Raw genomic sequence first — 20,078 nt, forward strand, 5'->3', positions numbered from 1 at the left:
TTTCCTTCATTTGAACTCTCATCTCAATACTTTTTAATTCTCCATCTCCCTTAAATCCACGCTATTCAATTCGGCCGTTTAGAATTCCGAGCATTTGGATTCATCACTGAGCAATCGAAACAAGATTTAAGAAACGAAGCGATCCCAACAACTCGATTTGCATGTCCATCTTCCAAAACACTCGATTTTATTCCTGAAGGCCAACTCACGTTTGGCTGGGTGTAAGACGTCTCACTTGCTTTGCAGAGCCTTCCAAGAGAATTGAACTGACACATTGACAGACCAATATCCCGGCCAACTGAGAGTGCTCTCATTGTGTTCTTTCATCTACAATCTCACCAGAGAGCGGATTTCTTGTCACGGTCTCATCCCTCCATCTCTGGCTAAAATGAGCAGCATGGACACTGATCCGCCGACCGCTCCCGGCTTCTCCATGAACGCCATCGATCCCAGCCTCTATCAGGGCGACCCAGCCGCAGCACCAGACCTCACCATGGACATCGACGACGAGGAAGACGCCGCCAGCGACATCTCGGCCGACTCGGACGCCCGAGAGCTTCGTGCTGAGGTCGAGCGGTTCGATCTCCAGCAAGAAGCCTTCGTCGCCCGCCAGCGCGCCGAGGCCTTGGGTATCCCGTATCAACCACCACCGCAATCATCATCATCCAGGACAGCAGCCGGCCCTGGTGGTCGCAAGCGGCCTAAGCCCAAGAAATCGACGGGGCCCAGGAAGCCGGCCAAGCTCCCGCCCGAGATCCAGTTCCGGATGTCGCTGGCCAACGAGGCGTTCCAGCAGCAGGACTACGACAAGTGCGTCGCGCACCTGTCCGAGATCATCCGCATCAACAGCGAGGTGTTTCCGGCGTGGATGCTGCTGTCGACGGTGCACGAGACGCTCGGGAACCGCGAGCAGGCGATTTGGTGCCGCATCTCGGCCGCCCATCTAACCCCGCGCGACGTGGCACAATGGATCTCGACGGCTGAGTACGCGCTCGAGTGTCTGGACGAGGTCGGCGACGACGATGAGGACGAGAGCGCCGCCGAGCGCAAGAAGGAGATCCTCCAGCGGGCGTATGCCTGCTACACCCAGGCCCTCGAGACGGACAGGTCCAACATCGTTGCTCGCACCGGACGCGCCGACGTCATCATGATGCAGGGCAACGCGAGCAAGGCCCTGGCTGAGTACCAGAAGGCTCTGAGCTACCGCCCGTGGAACATTCGCACGATGCGCAACATGGCCGATGTTGCTCTCGACGTCAAAGACCGCCGCAAGGGTGCTGAGATTGCGCGTGGTGCGTACCGAAGACTCATTGATCATCTGCAGCAGTCGGGGACGTTTGAGGCTGAGGAGGGCAGGTTTGAGTGGTCCGACCTGCGTATCTATCTTGAATTCTTTACCATTCTGGAGCAGTGGCGCGAGGCTGCTCGCGAGCTCAAGGAGATCTCGCGCTGGCTGCTGGGCCGCCGTGTCGAGTCATACTGGGACCAATGGGCCGATGACGACCGTGAGTGGGATCTGGGCAATGAACGCCGCGTCGAGGTACCTGAGTTCGAGCCCGCCCGCTTCCCTCCTGAGGCGTACGGGGCCGGATTGCCCGTGGATTTGCGCGCGAAGCTGTACGTCTACCGCGCCCGCCTCGGGCTCGACCACGAGGCGGACTTGCATCTGCGCCTGCTCGACCCGTCGCGCGAGCACGATTTCACCGACTTCCCCGACTGCCTGAAAGATATCGCCGTCGCCCTGCTCGACCGCGACCGCGCCGAGGAAGCCGGCCGCTACCTCGACCTGTACCGGCACATCGCCGTCACCACGGGCGATGCGGTGCTCGACGCTGACTTCTCGGTCTGCCAGGGCCGGTACCACATGGCGCGCGGCGAGAAGGCCGCGGCCGAGGAATGCTTCATCGCCGCCATCGAGGAGGACGAGGACCACATCGAGGCCCGCGTGCAGCTGGCCAACATGTACGAGGGCGAGGAGATGCAGGAGGGCAGGGAGGAGGCATTCCTGCTCGTTCGGGAGGCCATGAACCTCGAAGCGCGCCGGGGGCTGGTCGACGGGTCCCGCCGGCGTAGGAAACCTTGCGAGGGCCCGCCGCGGCCGCGCAAGCCGAGAGATCCCAACAAAAAGTCGAACTACGTGCCTCGCCGTTTGATCAATGCCGAGAAGCGCCGCCAGCACGAGATGCAAATGACGGCCGTGGCGGCGGCGAATTTCCAGCGCCTGCGGGAAAACGAAGCCCGTGCGCAGGCGGGCGATCCCCTGGCGATGAAGGAATGGATGCGCGCGGCGAAGGAGTTGGTGGATGACTTCCGCTCGTACAAGCAGTTCTATCCCTGGGAGAAGTACATCAAGTATCTCGGCTACGGCGGAAGCAGCGGTGCTGAGGTACAGGGCGGAGCAGCCGTGCCCGCGAGGAATATGAGGCTCGCGGCGATGGAGGAGCGGTTAAGGCAAGGCCTGGCTCCCTCTACAGCTTCTGGCGAAAGGGGGCAGGAGGGTGGTGGTGGTGGCCAAAACACCGGCCCGACCGTGGTCCGCGTGCCGGTCAAGTACCCTCCGGACCACCGTGGCGTCGACTTCGACACATGGCTGGAGCTGTTCCTCAACTACGCCTTCGCGCTGGTGCGGGCGGGGCAGCACCGCGAGGCATACGTGGTGTGCCACGCGGCGCGGGACTCGATCGTGTGGACGGCGCCCGAGCCGACGTTTCTGATCCACGTCGCGTGGGCGTCGTGCGCCGTGTACGCCGGCGATGAGGAGACGTGCGTCGCCATCGCGCGGTACTTTATGCGCGACTACATGCCGGGGACGGACTCGTACCGCATGTTTTCGGCCATGTGCCGGGTCTGCCAGAGCCCCGTGTCGTGGTACACGTCCGGGCCAGCGCAGAAGTTTATCCTGAGGCAGATTAAGACGATGGATAACATTGTCATGCGCGCGAGGGAAGAGGGTGAGGGGCAGGATACGGGTAGCAGTGGCAACGGCAATGGCAACAGCAGCAGCAGTGGTGGGAATAATAATAATATCGCCCTTGACGTCGCCCTCCTCACCATCTACGGCCACATCCTGTTCACCACCACGTCGTACACGTACGCGCTGTCCTACTTTGCCCGCGCCGCCTCGCTGGACCCGACCAACCCGCTCATCAACCTCAGCACGGGGCTGGCCTATCTCCACTACGCGCTCAAGCGCCAGGCCGCCAACAGGCAGTATCTCCTGACGCAGGGGTTTGCGTTTTTGTTTCGGTACTATCGGGATCGGTTGGAGGGGGGGAGTCGGGACGAGGACGAGGACAAGGACGAGAGCGGAGATGGAGAACGGGAGAAAAATAAGAGGAGGGGGAAAAGAAGAAGCACGGTGGCCCAACGTCAGGAGGCGCACTTCAACATTGCCAGGGCGTATTCGCTGATCGGGCTGGGGAATTTGGCGGTGGAGTATTATCGGAAGGTGCTCGAGGAGGAAGAGGACGACGATGAGAAGAGTGAAGATGAGGCGGGACGACGCAGCAGCTCCATTGGAAGTGAGGATCTCAGGGCCGAAGCGGCGTACAATGTCCGCACGCTGTGCTATCTCCTTGGGGACGTGGCTGGGGCGAGGGCGGTGGCAGAGAGGTGGTTGGTTTTGGAGTAGGTAGGGAGTTAGTCGGGGATTTTGTTTCTTGCTTGATTCTTTGGTTGTGCATACCTGCTACGGGATGGATGAATGGTGAAGGGTATGGAGTTGAGAGGTGCGTAGATGGGTTCCTGGTTTTGCGCGTCTGTATCCTTCGATGGGAAAGGGGGATGGAGAGGTTTGCTTCATGATGTGGCATATCTTGGTTGCTAGGTGTTCCTGGGCGTTACGGGATTGTGGGCAACAACATCATACAATGGTTCTTGCAGGTCGAGTGGGTGGAACTTTGCAGGTTCATTCATGGTACTAGCAACGGTGATTCCAGTGTGGTCCGTTTGATCAACGGTTACTATGTACCTGACATACATCAAACAGTAGGTAATCATGGGTCATGTCAGGATGGTTGCCCAAGAGCAGAACGTGTGTTTGCCATCAGTGTCACCGGAAGGCTTGACTGAATGAGTACTTGCGCTGGCCGTCATTTTGTGAATGGATGTGTTCATAGTTTGGACACACATAGGTACCTATGGTGTTGACGTCCAGGCTGCACGAGCTGAGGTGTTTCTCAACGAAGATGCTGGTCCGAGACGCTCTTCAGGAACTGGACCCATGTACTGACGGGTCAAGTACCTACCCTACCTGGCAGTTTACCTGACAGAGCCATCGTCGATAGTCTTCCTGACCGAGGGCTGTGGAGGTCAATTAGGTCATTGTGGGATTCTACCTCCTCATCTCGCTCACGGGGCACCGCCATGTTTTGATACTACGTACGTCTGCCGGTGAACATGCTGTTATACCAAAGAAGTCCCTGGGAACTGTCCATCCATGTTTCGATGCTAGAATCTCGGGAATGGGAAAGTCCCGGCAGTTGGGAAACGACAAGGCTTGCATTTCACTTGTTCACTGTCATGGTTCAGGGGGATCAGGAGAGACTCAACGTGGGTCCCAGGTGAGGTTGCTCGCGGGAGGACATTCCTTCTTGGGCTCCTGAAATCGAAAGTGAAAATCCTGCCATCTCGATTCGATCCGATCCTACTACGACACCGTATGTATTCCAGACACGGTAGTTATGCCCACAGTACCTATTTACCTAAGGAGTTCCAAGCTCTTCACAGTACGGGCTCTATTTACCCAGTACACAGACCTGTTGTTCTCACTGCGTCTCCATCTCGGCCGTCGCCGCGAAACCGGGCCGAAGTGAAGGAAAAGAAAAATGAATTAAATTAATCGTAAACCAAAATTTCAAGCCGAGTGGCGAAACAAAACAAAAAACAAAGCGAATTCCGACTTGTGTGTTGTTGGGCCCTACGTTACACAGTAGGTAGGAACATCAGGTAGGTAGGTAGATGCCTCAGATCTGGACTTTTCCGGGACTCCGAGGTAGCCTCCTTGTTTTTTCCCCTCCCCTCCCCCCTCCTCAGCCGCAGCAAACGAGAGTGAGAAGGAGGATGCATCGCCACCTTCACTCATATCAGGTCCATCGCTCTACGTTCACCTCGGCAGATGGAACATGGCACAGCACACGGCAGTTGTTTGTTTACAGCGTTGTGGTTGGCGAGGTGCCGAGCTGGAGCTTGCTTCGCCGCGGACTGGCAGCTTACATACTACTACGTTTGGTGGACAGTTGGGTAATTATTGGAGCTTTCCTCTGCCTAGGGGAAAGGAACTCAGGCCGGTAGCGGCGTTGAGGTGGAACAGAAAGAAACTTGGATAACATAGAGGAGTATGTTGGGGCGACTTGACAGCGGCGTGGGATGTACGGAGCAGATGGTCTCCAGATGTGTCCTCTACTCATACAAACAGACCATCCATCTTCTCTGCCCACGTACGTCCCTCCCCTTACCGGTTTGGACTTGGTATTCGCTGGACTTCCGAACCCCCTCCTCTCACAGAGGGACATGCGACGTGGTAAGCTGCGAGTTGTCATGTGAGTCTGAGCAGCACATCAATGTGTGTCCATCCCGAGGACAAAGTGAGGTTTTTTTCTCAAAATGCATTTTCTCCTCCGGACCTTCCCCAGTCGATGAACAACAACTCTATCCAATCCACATGAACGTCCCTGGTGAGGGGAGGGGAAGAGAGGCATGTAAGGATGCACAAAGATGGGGGCCACGTCACCCGAAGCTCAAGGGCACAGCAGCCTGAACACAGCATAAGCTGGCACAACATCTGAAAACCCCGCGGGGTAAGGAGGGCGGCGATGGGAAGGAACAAAACAGATATTTGGTACGTAATGTCTGGTGACGACACATGAGTAACAAAATGTCAACTCCCGTTGCCGTTTGCAGTGTTTGTGTTTGTACTCTGTGAATGACAGGATGAATATGAAGATGATCATGATGAGCTTTCATTCCTCACAGGGACAGAAATGAGCTCAGCACAGGAAATCAACACGCAATGGTTGGTTCCATCCAGCCCAGGTTGGGTTGATAGCGGCGGAAAGCGGCACAGCCTCTCTCGGCTGAGGCATGGACTATGGACTGCTAACAAGGGGCGGGAATGCAGGAACAGGCAGGTTGCCATTGGAGCATTATGGAAGGATTCCGTCAGGACTGTCGCCCCGGAACGGGTCGTCCGGCTCCTTTGCGGCTGGCCAGGACTTTTTTTGTAGGCAGCTATTTCGGTGATTTTACTCGGTATGTTATAGAGACAAAAACCAGGAAATCTGGCGAGAGGTTCGGCCGTGGCCATGATATCCCGAAAGGGAAAGAAAAACATTGATGGATTTGATGAGGTCACTGAGCTGACGTAGTAGTTCCAGGTTAAGACATGCCTGAGAGACCATGAGCTAGGTCTTCTCAATGGGTGAGCATGCGTCTGCAGAGGATGGGTCAAATAAATGACGTATGTTCTAAACATTGTCTGTAGCTGCATTGACAGCGGAGCCCACTCCGTACACCTATTCTGATGGCCAATGTCTTCGATCGAGAGTGCCGCGCGCCAGTGTGACTTGTCCAGTTGACCGCCCAGACTTGGCGGCAACCATACCAGCGGTACGGTCAATGGGAACCGGTGACGTTGAGTTAAGCTCGTGGTTGTGAAACGAAACGAAACAGGCGCGCGGATCGACGGGGACGACGGACGATCGTTCGAACACTCGTTCGTCATTGACATCGTCATCGTCATTCCCTCACACAAAGATCTTGTAAATAAATCTGAATCATGTCTCGGGAGGAGGACGGAACCGGATGTCGTGCGTAATAATTCTCTATATTGCCAATCCGATAAGTGTCCTCTTGCGTGTCTCTCTTCCTGATTGTTGGATCAGAACCACGACGACGAGGACGGCGGGACCGATGGCGCGGGATTCCTTGGGCGGTGGTGGAGCCTACCAAAAGCGGAACCTTGGAAGAGACGTTTCCATGTTTTTGTGGCTTGCAGATGGTGCGTTTCAAGTCGTGATCCCAGCCCATTTTGTGTCTTGGCGTGGATCCGAGTTTTCATTGGCCAGAAAACCGGCGGAAACGGGACTGTGCCTGGAGCAAAAAGCAGCGCACGGAAGCTTCCGGCCTTTCCAGAGGAAGCAGCCGCGCGGCATTGGAAATCCACATGGCGGGATTTCAGGGGAGAAGAAGAAAAAAAGGGAGACAGAAAATCGAAAAGGAGATGTTTCGAAGTGAGATCGGGCTAGTTGGGTGTTTTTTATTTATTTATTTATTTTTTTCGACACGCAGGAACATAGAACTGAGCCCAGATGTCTGCTCCATGAGGAACCAAAGTCGCAAACGTCCCAACCTGGAAAAAGTTCCCAATCGGGTCCACAGGCCAAGGGACGGGAATCTGGAAGGAACGTGGCGAGGAAGTGGGGCATCCTTGACAGGAACCCGCGCTTTCGGAAAGACCCTGGAAATGAGCGAACCTGGGAGTGGACCAACACCGACAAGAAACAAAGGTAGCCGAAGAAACGTCCATCGAAGCCATCGAACAAACAAACACAACATGCGAAGAGGTCAAACGTAAGAAGTAAACGGAAACACACGTCAGATGCCGGATGTTATTTTGTATTGTACCACGATAAGATGCTACCCTCGGCGTCGCAGTTTTCATGATGACTTGCGTTTTCGGCGTCTCACTCTTCCAAGACATTGGTTGACATGCCTTCTTCTGGATTTGTCCCATTGGATGCCCACGGCTCACCGCAGCGGGAAAAGAAGCAGGGGAAAAAAGCAGGTGTGGTGGCAATGTTCACGGGTGAGGTCTTTTTTCGTCTCCTGCCATGTTCCCCTCCTTGCCCGTTCCACCGCCAGGCACGCATCCAATGAGACGGACCCCGGATCTGCAAGCTGCAGGTACAGCGCACAGTTCCCCCATCCCTACACTGTGACGCAGCGCTGGAGGTGGATGAAGAATTCTTTTTCCTCTCCGATCAGCTGCAGGAGGAGCGGGAGAGCAGAAAGAGGGGATGGCATGTCTGTTCCCCGCAATCAGTCCCGGTCCGCCAGTCAGTCAATCTGTCAGTCAGCTCGTATGTATGTACAGAGTACGGCGGCACGCCCGAATGTTTTGGTGTTTACTGTCAACATTGGTCTTGCATCATCTGATGGGATTTCGTCCTCCTCACTGCCCTGCGGCACACGGCTGGCTCGGCGCCAAATGTTCCATCTGTCGGAGGGGCTGGCGGCGACCGGCGTCGAGGCTGGCTGACGGAGACGCCGGCAAACGGACGCGGGCACTGTGACGGCCCAGGCAGCCTCGAGGTGGAGGCGGCCAGCTTCCATGGCCAAAGTCCCAAAAGTCGCCAACCTGGACGTCGGGTTGTTTGCTGGGCTGGGCTGGGCTGCTCTGGAGCTGGGGGGGCACAGACTAGACCGATGGGACCCAAGACGCACTCCAGCTGAACAAATCAGGCCTAGCCCACAGCCGAGACGCTAACTTATCGCGACGGGGTTGCTGTGAATGGTGTGAATGTGCCTGCCAAGGCCGGCACAGTGGTGGCCGTGGGGTGTCCCAGCGTCGCACTACTGGCCCAGCGTCCTCGCCGTTTATAAGTCGGCCCGCTCCTCCACGTCCCATCCATCGTCTCCCCTCTTCTCCCCTTCCACCACCACGGTCTCCTTGTTTGTCTCTCACCGGGCATTCGTGTCATTCCTTTCTTCTTCCTGGCAACTTTGCCGTTCTCTCCTTTTCACCAATTGTCAGTGTGTGTCTGTCGACACCTCTGCTTCACGTTCCCTTTTTGACAACAACAACTTCGACGCCGAGCCTGCTCTGCGCCATCTTGCTCTCTTTTCTTCAGCAACCCCGATACCCGCTCGAACACATTCTGCCTTTGGTTTGGTGACAGCTGGTGTTGACACCCTGGATATCATCAACTTGTTGCGCAGTCCGAGTGACTTGATCTCCATTTTCCCCACCTGCCCGCTCTTGACGAGCTCGCCTTGAGAGACACAGACACAAGAACGTCCATTTCGAGAGACCAACCACCATCAACAACTTCTCCACAATGCACTTCACCACTACCGCTTTTGCGGCCTTGCTTGGCCTGGCCGCCGCCGCCAAGGACCGGCGTACCTTTGCAGTCCTCCGCCACTATGGTCAGGGCCCGTTGACCAACTGCCGTGCCGATCCCATCGTTTCTCCCGGCCAGGCGTCGGCCCATCTTCACACCGTCATGGGAGCCAGCAACTTCGGCCTCAACGTGACGGGCGAGCAGCTCCTCCAGTCCAAGTGCACCACTTCGATGCTCAAGGGCGACATGAGCTCGTACTGGTTCCCGACCCTGTTCTTCAAGGACCCCGACACGGGCAAGCTGGAGCGTGTGCCCATGTACTACGCCAACGTCTACTACTTCTTCGATGCCACCAATGACGATATCAAGCCCTTCCCCCTCGGCCTGCAGATCGTCAGCGGAAACGCCATGCTCCGGGAGGCTCCGGCCAAGTCGGGCGACGTCCAGCTGGATCCGTCCAAGGGACCCGTGCAGCCCGCCCAGATCGTCTGCCCTCGCCAAAATTACAACCCGCCCAGCTGGCCCGCTGGTTCGGATGGCTCCAAGGCCGGCATCCCGTCGTCCCACGATCAGGGTGCCGGTATCGGTTTCCCCTTCCAGCCCTGCGACGGCCTGTACTCGCCCATGCGCATCGACGTGCACATGCCCTCGTGCTACAACCCGGCCGCCGGCCTGACCGACTACCGCAACAACATGGCCTTCCCCTCGGATGCTGGCAACGGCAAGCTTGACTGCCCCAAGGGCTGGATCCACGTGCCGCACATGTTCTACGAGACGTACTGGAACACCCAGCTGTTTACCGAGCGCTACAGGAAGCTCAACGGCCAGGGCTCTCCTTGGGTCTTCAGCAACGGTGACGTTACCGGCTTCTCGGCTCACGCCGACTTCATCAGCGGCTGGAGGGAGGACGAGCTCCAGAACATCATCGACAACTGCGACGCCGGCCACGCTGGTCTCCACGCTTGCCCCGGACTGAAGTACGGCATCAATGACGAGGGTGGCTCCTGCACCATCACCTGCCCGGTCAAGGACGACATCGACGGCCAGCTCGACAAGCTCCCTGGCAACAACCCCCTGGCCGGCTGGAGCTATGGTGCCGGCAATGCCCAGCCGAACCCCCAGCCCAGCAACCCTCAGCCGAGCCCTCAGCCTCAGCCCCAGGAGCCCTCGCCTTCTCCATCTCCTTCTCCCTCTCCGTCCCCATCCCCGAGCCCTCAACCCCAGCCCGAGAAGCCCGAGCAGCCTCAGACCTCGTCGGAGCCCCAGCCTCAGCCGGACAACTCTTCAGGCCAGAACCCGGTGGACGAGGTCGCCGAAGAGCCTCAACCCGATCCCACTCCGGAGCCTTCCTCTGAGTCCCCGGATGCCGCCCCCACCCCCACTCCTACCACTATCCAGGAGGCTGCTCCCGCGCCTACCACCAAGGCTGTCAAGCCCCCGCGCGTCAAGACCATCTACGAAACCGTGACCGTTTGGCAGACCACGACCGTCTACGCCGACCGCCCTGCCCCTGCCACCCCTACTCCCGACAGCCTGGGCGCTGCCTCTGGCCGTCCTGACATTGCCGACTTCAAGTACGTCGGCTGCTTCCGCGACTCGCACGAGCGCGTCCTCCGCGGCGAGAAGCTGGCCAAGATCTCGGGCCCCCTGACCAACGACAAGTGCGTCGCGCATTGCAAGGCCAAGGGCTTCGCCATCGCCGGCACCGAGTATGCGGGCGAGTGCTTCTGCGGCAACGAGCTCGTGAAGGCGGAGCAGCTGGACGAGAAGGAGTGCAGCATGAAGTGCAAGGGCGACGACAAGCAGGTCTGCGGCGACCACTGGGCCCTGACGGTGTATGCCGTTGGCGGCGAGGTGAAGAGGAGCGTGCCCCTCGGCAGGAGGAACGTCCACGGCCATGGTCATGGGTTCGTGGGTGCCAGGCATCATTTGCATGCCAGGCATGTTTCGGGGAGGATGCGGCGCTAAATGTGATCACCTCCGTGGGAGTTTGAGGGGTTTTTTTTCTTCGATTTCTCCTCCATTTCCTGCCGTCGGGACAGAAAATGTGAGATTTGGATGAGTGGGTTTTTGGGTTTTTGACTTCTTGTACGCAAAATTTTGGTCACCTTTGGGCACACATCGATTAGACGGGACTGGACAGGACATTGCAGGGAGAAGCTGGTGAAAGGAAACAACCCCCAAAGGCGCTGGGTTGGCTGGAAATGGCTTTGGGATCATCTGGGATACCATCTTTTCGTTTCTTGGGAGAGGACATTTCTCCGGCTTGGTTGGACTGGGGGAGGACATTTGGATTCTTGATGACGACGACATGACCACTTCTTTTCTTCATCTTGGCCTGGCCAGATTGGCAGGTCGGTTTTCCCTGTTCTGTTCGGATCTGGGGTTGCCACCTGGAGATGATACAAAACAGATGCATTCGTTTCGTTGATTGTGTGTATTTTTGGATTTTTTGGAGAGATTTTTGTTTCTTGACCAGAGAGTTTTTCGATTCAAAATGAAGAAAGTTGTGGACGGTGGGCTTGAATTTGCCCCGTTGAAAAAAGCTGTACCTCAGTACCTTTCTTGGAGTTTGTGACGTTGTGCTTATTGGAAACTGATTCTCCATGTTCCCAGAGAAAGGTTGATGTGAGAGTTCTGGGGTATCACACACCCTAACCCTGGAACTGTCCGTTTTTACGCCTGGCACGCCTGCTTCTCCGAGACTAACAAGCTTCTCCAACTTCATCTCTCCTGGCCAGCAGTGATGTTTCTCATCTGCAATACTTGAGAGACAAACGATCGAGGAATATATCATGGCATTCTCATAGGACCTTCAAAGTGAATAACGAGGCTTCTCTCGACTGAAGACGGAGCAAATTTTGTGGTCTATCGTTTCTCGACCAACTCTCGTTTTTCATCTCTCACTTCATCTCTCATCTCACCTCTTCATCCTCACCACCTCCACCTGTCTCCATGTCCCTCTACCACGAAACCGCCGCCGTTCTATCCGGCCCCTCCTCCCACGGCGGGAGCCTCAAAACCCGCATCTTCAATAACAAATCCCTAAAATCCCCGCCTGCCCAAGTCTACGCCCTGGCCTTCGAGTCCAGCAAATGGAGCGCTATCCTCAAGGAAGTCGTCGAAAACTCCCAGCTCCTCCAGACCGAAAAGAAACTCACCCCGATCCTCTCCATCCTGCTCGTCCACGACCTGCTCCTCTCCAAACGCGGCATCACCTTACCCCCTTCCCACGGCCTGCGTCTGGCCGTCGAGAAGCACAAGGCCCGCCTGCACGCCGAGTTCACGCGCGCGCGCGTGCGCCGGAAATGCGCCACGGTGGAGGACCTGCGCGCGCTGGTGGACGCCGAGCAGCTCGGGCCCGCGCATCCAAGGTGGATACGCGTCAACGCGCTCAAGACGACGCTGGATGAGCAGTTGGATACGACGTTTCGCGGGTTTGAGGTGGTTCCGACGGTTGAGGAAGTTATCAACTCTGCCTCATCGTCGGGGGAGAAGAAAAAAAAGGTGATTTGCCTCGACGGACACGTCCCCAACCTGGTGGCCGCGTCGCCTTGGTTCGACTTCACCAAGACGGACGCCTACCGCGAGGGCAAGATCATCCTGCAGGACAAGGCGTCGTGTTTCCCCGCCTACCTGCTCGACCCGCGCCCGGACGACGGGGACGTGGTCGACGCGTGCAGCGCACCGGGGAACAAGACGACGCATCTCGCGGCGATTCTGCACGAGCGGAAGGAGGGGGAGGGGGCGGCGGTGGTGGCATGGGCGCCGAAGAAGAAGCAGAAACAGCAGCGGCAGCGGATTTTTGCCTTTGAGAAGGATCCGCAGCGTGCTAAAGTGCTGGAGAAGATGGTGAAGAGTGCAGGAGCGGGGGAGGGTACGGTGGTGCATGCGGGCGCTGATTTTTTGCAGACGGACCCGGAGGCGCCCGAGTTCCGGCACGTCGGGGCGCTGTTGCTCGACCCGTCCTGCTCGGGAAGCGGGATTGTTGGGAGAGATGAAGGTCCGGTGCTTCACCTCCCCTCGACGCCGGGGAAGCCCGGCAGCAAGAGCAGCAACAGCAACAACAGCAACACATCTGGCGCAAAGACAAGCACAGCGACGGCAACGACTACGAAACTCGGAAAAAGGAAACGCTCCGCCCCATCCCCATCCCCATCCCCCGCCCCGGACGAAGAACAAGAACCGCCAACAGCCTCATCCTCCGACCCCGCCCGCCTTGCCTCCCTCGCGGCCTTCCAGCTCTCCCTCATCCAACACGCCTTCCGCTTTCCCCGCGCCCGCAAAATCACCTACTCGACCTGCTCCGTGCACGCCGTCGAGAACGAGCGGGTCGCGCTCGCCGCGCTGGCGAGCCCTGTCGCGCGCGAGCGCGGGTGGCGCGTCCTGCGCCGCGACGAGCAGGTCCGCGGTATGCGCGAGTGGGCCGTGCGTGGCGACCGCGAGGCCTGCGACGGGGACGAGGTGCTCGCCGAGGCGTGTATCAGGGCGAATAAGGGCGGAGATGGGAGGGGGACGATGGGTTTTTTTGTTGTTTGTTTCGTTCGGGAGGGGGTGTCGCCATTGGGAGAAGGAGAAGAAGAAGAAGGTGATGTTAATGATAATGATGATGGGCCGTTTGTCAGGGATGAAAAAGGCCGGATCGTGCGCGGGGAGGATGGGATGCCGATACTCAAGAGCACGGGGAAGAAGGTGCTGGAGATGAAGGATTTGGAGGAGGAAGGGGTGGTGGAGGTAAGGTTTGGGGATGACGAGGATGATGATGGGGATGGGCCATTTGAGAGGGATGAGAATGGGAGGATTGTGCGTGGGCCGGATGGGATGCCGAGGTTGAAAAAGGGGAAGGGGGTGAGGGAGGTGGTGGTTGCGGAGAGGGGAAGTGATGAGGACGAGGACGAGGACGAGGAGGAAGAAGAATCTGGGGACGAAGGAGAGGGAGAAGAAGAGGAGGACGAATGGGGAGGGTTTGACGACTAGGACAAGTAAAAAAGAGGAACTCTTGGTCCTGCTCCGTGGCCTTGGAAAACCTGGTGTAGCTCTCTTTTCCTCTCTATCTGCTTCGTTGATGTGATTTTTGTTCCCCTTCCACCCCAATGTTTCCCCGCGCTAAAACGACCTATGGAGGAAGAAAGCCTGACTTACTCGTATATGCCCTTGTCAACACTGTAGAGCTGGAGAGCCTCGACAGGAAATGATCGTCACGCCGCTATGTCGTGTCCACCGCGGAGAGCGTACCCGAGTAGGGTGGGTCGGCCGCGCTAGGGCGAAAGTTGGGAGCTGAACGAGGGCGTGGATCAACACAACAACCAACACGCTTTTCCGTTTCACGATGTGCCCCAACTTGGGCATCAACGGAACTCAAGCGCCGCCAACCCCAATCCCCTTGGCTCTGAGTATAAGTGCAAGATACTTCAATCGATAGGGGAGCGTCGGTCCTTAACCATTCCGTCTTCCGTGCCACGCTCAACTTCGTTCGAAAACGTCTCACCCAATCCCCTTTTGTTCACCCTATTCCTACCATCATATCATCATCATGACCAACACTACCACCACAACAACCTGGCGGTCGCATCCCTACTACCCACCCACGGCCGCCATCGACTATGTCCCCAACGCGTCGCCGCTGTCCGTGATCTTGGGCGCGTTTGGAGGGTTGATCGGCGCGTGGGTGCTGGGCTGGCTCGGGCTAGCGAAGCGGATATCATCTGCCGGCAAGCAGGGCTTGTCGGGAGCGGATTGGTTTTCTGTGGGGTGGTTTGCGCTTTGTAAGTCTTCTTTTGAGAGCAAGAGAGAGAAACGGCCTGTTGTTGTAGATTGGGAGCATGTAGATGATGAGGATGATGATGAGCTGACTCTGAGTATAGGCGGGTTTTTGCACATATTTTTTGAGGGTGAGTCTCGTTGTATTCAACATAGCTATCACATTCAACATCTACTCCGTGCTTGTCCCAAGCACCATGATGATGAAGTTCCAGGGACATCGCTTGAACAACGAATCTGACCTGCTCTCTTCCCGCTTGTTCCCAGGCCATTTCATCCTCAACCACGCCTCCCTCGCCTCCTCCCAATCCCTCTTCTCCCAACTGTGGAAGGAATACAGCCTCTCCGACTCGCGATACCTGAGCTCGGACCCCTTCATGCTCTGCATCGAGTCCTTGACTCTGGTATGTCATAATAACCCACCTAAAACTTGACATTGACTCCATCCGCCAACCTGCCAACTAACCACTTCCCTACCCTCAGCTTCTTTGGGGTCCCCTCTCCCTCCTCTCGGTGGTCTTGACGGCGCGCTCCACCCGCCGCCGCAGCGCCACCGAGCAGACGGTGCGCCACCTGACCCAAGCCGCCGTGAGCGTGGCCCACCTGTACGGCGCGGCGCTCTACTATGGCACGTGCGGCTTCGCGGAGCACATCCGCGGTGAGGTGTACAGCCGGCCCGAGTTTCTGTATTACTGGGTCTACTATGCCGGGATGAACGCGCCGTGGGGGGTTGTTCCGATTTGTAAGTTTCTGTCTCCCTCTTCTCCCGTTCCAGCATCCAGGTTGGCGGTGGGCTTGAGAGGACTGTTGAGGCTGACCGGGTACGACAGGGCTGCTTTGGCGGAGTGCAAAGGCGATCCGGGGTGCGTTTGAGGCGGCGGAGAGGGCACAGGAGGAGAGGAAGGGAAAGTAAGGAGTGGACAGGAGCGGAGTCACAATACCCAGGTAGCGCAGAGCGTTGGATAGAAAGCTGGACACAGACCATAATGGAATTATCTTACCATAACCTTTTCGCAATCGTACCTATCCCAACAAACCCATCTATCCCGGGGTATCGTCCCAGCATCCCCAATCGCGCCCATTACCGCACGTACTTGCTCATGAACCTCCTGTGGAAATCGGACCGCAACAAATCCTGTACACCAACTCGTCAGCAACAACTCCACCAGGGGAATAAGAGAAACAAAAAGAAAAGGACTCACATTCACAAACTCAGGCTTCTTCCCCTTATCCTCCGTCCCCCTTGCCTGGTTCTTGAACACCACGTCATCATCCCACCTCCTCTTGATGGTAAAATCCGGCTTATTCAGCAGGGGGTTTCCGCGCGCAATCTCGCGCTCGCGTGCCTCCTGCTCGGCCTGCTGCCTGGCGCGCTCCTCGCGGGCTCGCTGCTCGGCCCTCTCGCGCCGGATCCGCTCCAGCTCACGCGCCAGCTGGTCCTCCTCGTCGTCGGAATCAGAGTCCGAGTCGTCCGAGTCGGAGCTGGAGGAGTCTGAGTCGTTTCCGCTCTTCTTGTCTTTGCTTCCCCCTTCCCCCGCGTCGCTGTCGCTGTCGCTATCGCTGCTGCTGCTGTCGGAATCGGCGTCGATGTCGCGCGTCTCGGCGAGGATCCGTCGTCGTTTGGCTTCGGGGTCTTCTACCTCGTCATCCCCATCTCCATCGCCGCGTTCTCCTTTCGAGGTGAGAGGCAGCGGGCGCTTGTTGGAGGCTGATGGCCCGCTGTTGTTGTCATCATTCTTGTTGTCGACGCCAGGGATCGGCGCTCCCTTGAGCTTGGCGTAGTGCGCGGCCTCAGCGGCCTCGAGCTCGGCGCGCAGGTCGCGCTTGGAACGGTCGGCCTCGCCGCCTTGGCCGGGCTGGCGGTATTTGAGGGTGGTGTAGGCCGGGAGGAGACGTTGGTGGTAGGCCGGGCCGCGGAGGGCTTCTTTGCCGCGAGCCTGGGGGATTGTTTTGGTTAGTTGAAGTGGGAAGTAGGGAGGGATGGGTTGATGAGACATACCGGATCAAAGGTCGGCCTGTGTGCTGTGGTCATGGTGATGAAGGGTGATGCAGAGGATGATGGAGGATGGTTGTTGAGGTGTGTTGGATGGAGGAGTTGCCTGAGCTGGATGCAGATGATGTAGAGCCGCAAGGGTGCACGGGCAAATGTTCACATGGAGGCCCCCGGTTGGCTGAAGCTCCAGGACCTTAGCGCTCACCGCCCGCGCCAACGCGGCAGAATCCACTAAAATTTAGCGGTCTTTAGCGGCAGAAAGACCCAATTGATGCCCCTCCATGACCTCCATGAACGAGATAAACCACCTTCGGTCCATTCAAACATTCCGTCTTCAACACCTTCTCCCACCGCAACCGCCCCCATTCCACCATGCCGCGGGAACATGAGCCGTCCCTCAACGAAAAGCAGTTCGTCACCCAGGCGCTGCAAGAAAACCTGCGCCTCGACGGCCGCGACCTCGACCAATACCGTCCCCTCGAGCTCACCTTTGGCGACCAGCATGGCGTCGCCGAGGTGACTCTAGGCAAGACAAAGTTCGTCCCTCCCCTTTCCTCGTCCCCTCGAACCCTCCTCCGCCTAACCTCCCCTCCCTTATTATAGAGTCCTCGCCAAAGCCACTGCCGAACTCACCGTCCCCTACGCCGACCGGCCCCTCGACGGCATCTTCACCATCTCGACTGAACTCAGCCCCATGACCTCCCCATCCATCGAACCCGGCCGGCCCACCGAGACCGAAATCCTCCTCTCACGCCTCCTCGAAAAAACCATCCGCCGCTCCGGCGCGCTCGACACCGAATCCCTCTGCCTCGTCGCGGGCAAACAATGCTGGTCGGTGCGCGTCGACGTCCACGTCCTCTCGCACGACGGCAACCTGACCGACGCGGCGTGCGTCGCCGTGGTCGCCGCGCTGCGCCACTTCCGCCGCCCGGACGCCAGCATCGCCCAGGGCGTCGTGACCGTCTACACGCCCGCCGAGCGCGAGCCGGTGCCTCTGAGCTGGCTGCACTCGCCGTATTGCGTGACGTGGAGCTTCTTCGGCGAGGACGGCGCCACGGCGCTCGTGGACGCCACGTGGCTGGAGGAGCAGGTGCGGGTGGCGTCGTGCACGTTCAGCATGAATCAGCACGGCGAGATTTGCCAGATTGCGAAGCTGGGCGGGACGCCGGTGGATGCGGTGCAGCTGTTGCAGTGCGCGGGGGTGTCGTTGACGAGGGTCAAGGAGATTTCGGCGTTGGTGGATAAGCAGTTGGCGGAGGACTTGAAGAGGAGGGATAAGGGCGGGTTTATGGCGGAATTGAGAGCGGAAAATGACAGGTGAAGAAAGGGGGGTTGGCATATCTGTCGATACAAATGAGATACCCGCGGCAAGAGTCCTCTAATCCCATCCATTCGCATGTTGGACTCGAACGCCAGCAGCTGACCAGTAGCGTCCAAGACTGGCGTCAAAGTTCATGCGGTACTGGATCCTGGATATAGGATGTGGTTCACCGGTCGGCACGGGGTCGCTTGGTGGCAGCATCCAGATTCAGCGAAGCAGCTAGAGATGCACGAACACCAAGCGGCAAATAGATGGACACTCGACGAGCCTGAACCATAGGAGCGGTTAGGCAAGCATCTCTCACTCAATGTTTGTATTACACAAGCAGACAGGATTCGATAATCTCGTCCACAGGTAGACGGCTGCACTAGCACTCCATACAAATGGTAATTGGCTGTTCAGCTGCTCCTGAACATAAAACCTCGTGTCTTTCAACGTCATTCCTTCCCCTGTCCTCCTTCCCTTGACTCGAAGGTGTGTTCCAGATTGGTGGCCTGCAGTCCCGTGAGCGTAATGACTGAAGGACCTTCGTCCTGGGCACCGCATGGAGGCCATGGACTCGCGCAGGCTATCAGGGCGCGGCCTGGTAGCCTGTAGTAGTAGGATGTATCGTGCTAGACATAGCAGCGTATATATCTCTGATTCGGCGCGCTGGTCCAGTTCGGCTTGACTTCCGGATAGCGGCAAGTGAGGTCGGACGCTCTGTGATCGAAGTGCCTGATACCACAACCGACGTTTCGAGACAGAGTGCCATCCAAGGAGGACGTACCTATCCTCCACACGGGATTTCTTGCCCAGCCCCTGTCGTATGCGTTAAGTTTGTCCATTTCCCCAAAGTTGTCTGTTCACCTCATCACCGGCGGCCGGCTCTCCTTATTCCACTTGACCCTCGACCTCACCCAATCCACCGCCTCGCGCACGCCCGTCCCCGTCAGCGCCGACACGGGCAGCACGCGCGAGTCGCGGATCCCGCCCGACTTCTCGCCCTCAAACACGCGCTTCACCAACCCTTCCTTGATCCGCACCACCTCGACGCAGTCCTCGCGGTCCTGCTTGTTGGCCAGGATCAGCAGTGGCACGCCCTCCGCCTCGCTGTTCTGAAGCACGTCCTCCAGCACAAGCCGGCACTCCTCCAGCCGGCCCGACCCTTCGCGGGCGCGGCGGGGTTTGGATTTGCTTGCCGAGGAAGAGGACCCGCCCCCGGCAGCGACGTCCCCGTCGGCGGACGAGTCGGGGCCCGCGGCTTCGTCGTCATCTTCGTCGTCGCCCAGAGTGCCGTCGCCGATGTCGGTGCTGTCAATGATGAAGACGATGGCGTGGCAGCTGGCGTAGTAGCTCTGCCAGAGCTTGCGCAGGCTGAGCTGGCCGCCGACGTCCCAGAGTTTGAGGTACATGTCGGGGAGGACGATGGTGGAAACGTTTTGGCCAACGGTGGGCACGGTTTTGAGGTTGGGAGGTGGGCCATCGGGGTTGAAGATGGATTTGACTTGCTCGTGGAAGGTGGTTTTACCGGCGTTGTCGAGGCCGAGGAGGAGGACCGAGTATTCTGTGGAAGGAGACAGTGTCGTGTTAGCAGGGGGATGTTGATGAACGAAGCCGAGGCTTGGGGATCTGGCGGGGTTGCTTGCCCTCCTTGCTTGTTGCGAGGCGATAGAGCCCCTTGGCGAGGTGATACATTGTGTCTTATGTGTGGGCGTCGCTGCTGAGATGGATTCTGACTCCTCGATGTTTGGTCCGCTGGCGTGACGTTTTGGCTAGGTCTTCCTTGGGATGGAGAAGTTGGCAGTTCAGTGGAATGTTCCAATTTCCCATGTGCAAGGCTGAACCCCACCTTCACCAGGCACCGGTGGATTCTGGACCGAGCGGACGGCAGGGGTTCGGCCGTCTTGGGTAGGACTTGGCAAGGTACGTACCAGGTGTGTAAGTGAAGGTGCATCAGTTC

The 20,078-nt window shown here is 57.9% G+C and overlaps 9 protein-coding genes across 9 annotated transcripts; 5 read left to right on the forward strand and 4 right to left on the reverse strand.

Annotated features, from left to right (window-relative positions):
- Window positions 1–388: 388 nt before the first annotated feature.
- VTJ04DRAFT_774 (uncharacterized protein) lies at window positions 389–3,631 on the forward strand (the record flags this gene model as incomplete). Its single annotated transcript, XM_069366100.1, has 1 exon — window positions 389–3,631. The coding sequence occupies one exon, from the start codon at window positions 389–391 to the stop codon at window positions 3,629–3,631; it is 3,243 nt and encodes a 1,080-aa protein (XP_069223383.1).
- Window positions 3,632–7,926: 4,295 nt separating this feature from the next.
- VTJ04DRAFT_775 (uncharacterized protein) lies at window positions 7,927–8,331 on the reverse strand (the record flags this gene model as incomplete). Its single annotated transcript, XM_069366111.1, has 2 exons — window positions 7,927–8,024; window positions 8,091–8,331. 2 exons carry the CDS (start codon window positions 8,329–8,331, stop codon window positions 7,927–7,929), a joined length of 339 nt encoding a protein of 112 aa, XP_069223384.1.
- A 725-nt stretch (window positions 8,332–9,056) lies between these two features.
- On the forward strand, window positions 9,057–11,030 carry VTJ04DRAFT_776 (uncharacterized protein; the record flags this gene model as incomplete). Its single annotated transcript, XM_069366122.1, has 1 exon — window positions 9,057–11,030. One exon carries the CDS (start codon window positions 9,057–9,059, stop codon window positions 11,028–11,030), a length of 1,974 nt encoding a protein of 657 aa, XP_069223385.1.
- A 6-nt stretch (window positions 11,031–11,036) lies between these two features.
- On the reverse strand, window positions 11,037–11,670 carry VTJ04DRAFT_777 (uncharacterized protein; the record flags this gene model as incomplete). Its single annotated transcript, XM_069366133.1, has 2 exons — window positions 11,037–11,147; window positions 11,194–11,670. 2 exons carry the CDS (start codon window positions 11,668–11,670, stop codon window positions 11,037–11,039), a joined length of 588 nt encoding a protein of 195 aa, XP_069223386.1.
- A 347-nt stretch (window positions 11,671–12,017) lies between these two features.
- Window positions 12,018–14,039, forward strand: VTJ04DRAFT_778 (uncharacterized protein; the record flags this gene model as incomplete). The annotated part of the gene is made up of 1 exon (XM_069366144.1): window positions 12,018–14,039. The coding sequence occupies one exon, from the start codon at window positions 12,018–12,020 to the stop codon at window positions 14,037–14,039; it is 2,022 nt and encodes a 673-aa protein (XP_069223387.1).
- Window positions 14,040–14,595: 556 nt separating this feature from the next.
- VTJ04DRAFT_779 (uncharacterized protein) lies at window positions 14,596–15,735 on the forward strand (the record flags this gene model as incomplete). Its single annotated transcript, XM_069366155.1, has 5 exons — window positions 14,596–14,827; window positions 14,927–14,953; window positions 15,090–15,226; window positions 15,306–15,564; window positions 15,653–15,735. The coding sequence occupies 5 exons, from the start codon at window positions 14,596–14,598 to the stop codon at window positions 15,733–15,735; spliced, it is 738 nt and encodes a 245-aa protein (XP_069223388.1).
- A 168-nt stretch (window positions 15,736–15,903) lies between these two features.
- On the reverse strand, window positions 15,904–16,854 carry VTJ04DRAFT_780 (uncharacterized protein; the record flags this gene model as incomplete). The annotated part of the gene is made up of 3 exons (XM_069366167.1): window positions 15,904–15,957; window positions 16,025–16,759; window positions 16,822–16,854. The coding sequence occupies 3 exons, from the start codon at window positions 16,852–16,854 to the stop codon at window positions 15,904–15,906; spliced, it is 822 nt and encodes a 273-aa protein (XP_069223389.1).
- Window positions 16,855–17,187: 333 nt separating this feature from the next.
- VTJ04DRAFT_781 (uncharacterized protein) lies at window positions 17,188–18,136 on the forward strand (the record flags this gene model as incomplete). Its single annotated transcript, XM_069366178.1, has 2 exons — window positions 17,188–17,351; window positions 17,419–18,136. The coding sequence occupies 2 exons, from the start codon at window positions 17,188–17,190 to the stop codon at window positions 18,134–18,136; spliced, it is 882 nt and encodes a 293-aa protein (XP_069223390.1).
- An 845-nt stretch (window positions 18,137–18,981) lies between these two features.
- VTJ04DRAFT_782 (uncharacterized protein) lies at window positions 18,982–19,813 on the reverse strand (the record flags this gene model as incomplete). Its single annotated transcript, XM_069366188.1, has 2 exons — window positions 18,982–19,682; window positions 19,765–19,813. The coding sequence occupies 2 exons, from the start codon at window positions 19,811–19,813 to the stop codon at window positions 18,982–18,984; spliced, it is 750 nt and encodes a 249-aa protein (XP_069223391.1).
- Window positions 19,814–20,078: the final 265 nt, after the last annotated feature.

The sequence above is a fragment of the Mycothermus thermophilus genome, assembly GCF_041956435.1.
Source record: "Mycothermus thermophilus strain CBS 625.91 unplaced genomic scaffold VTJ04scaffold_1, whole genome shotgun sequence".
NCBI classification, from domain to species: Eukaryota; Fungi; Ascomycota; class Sordariomycetes; order Sordariales; family Chaetomiaceae; genus Mycothermus; species Mycothermus thermophilus.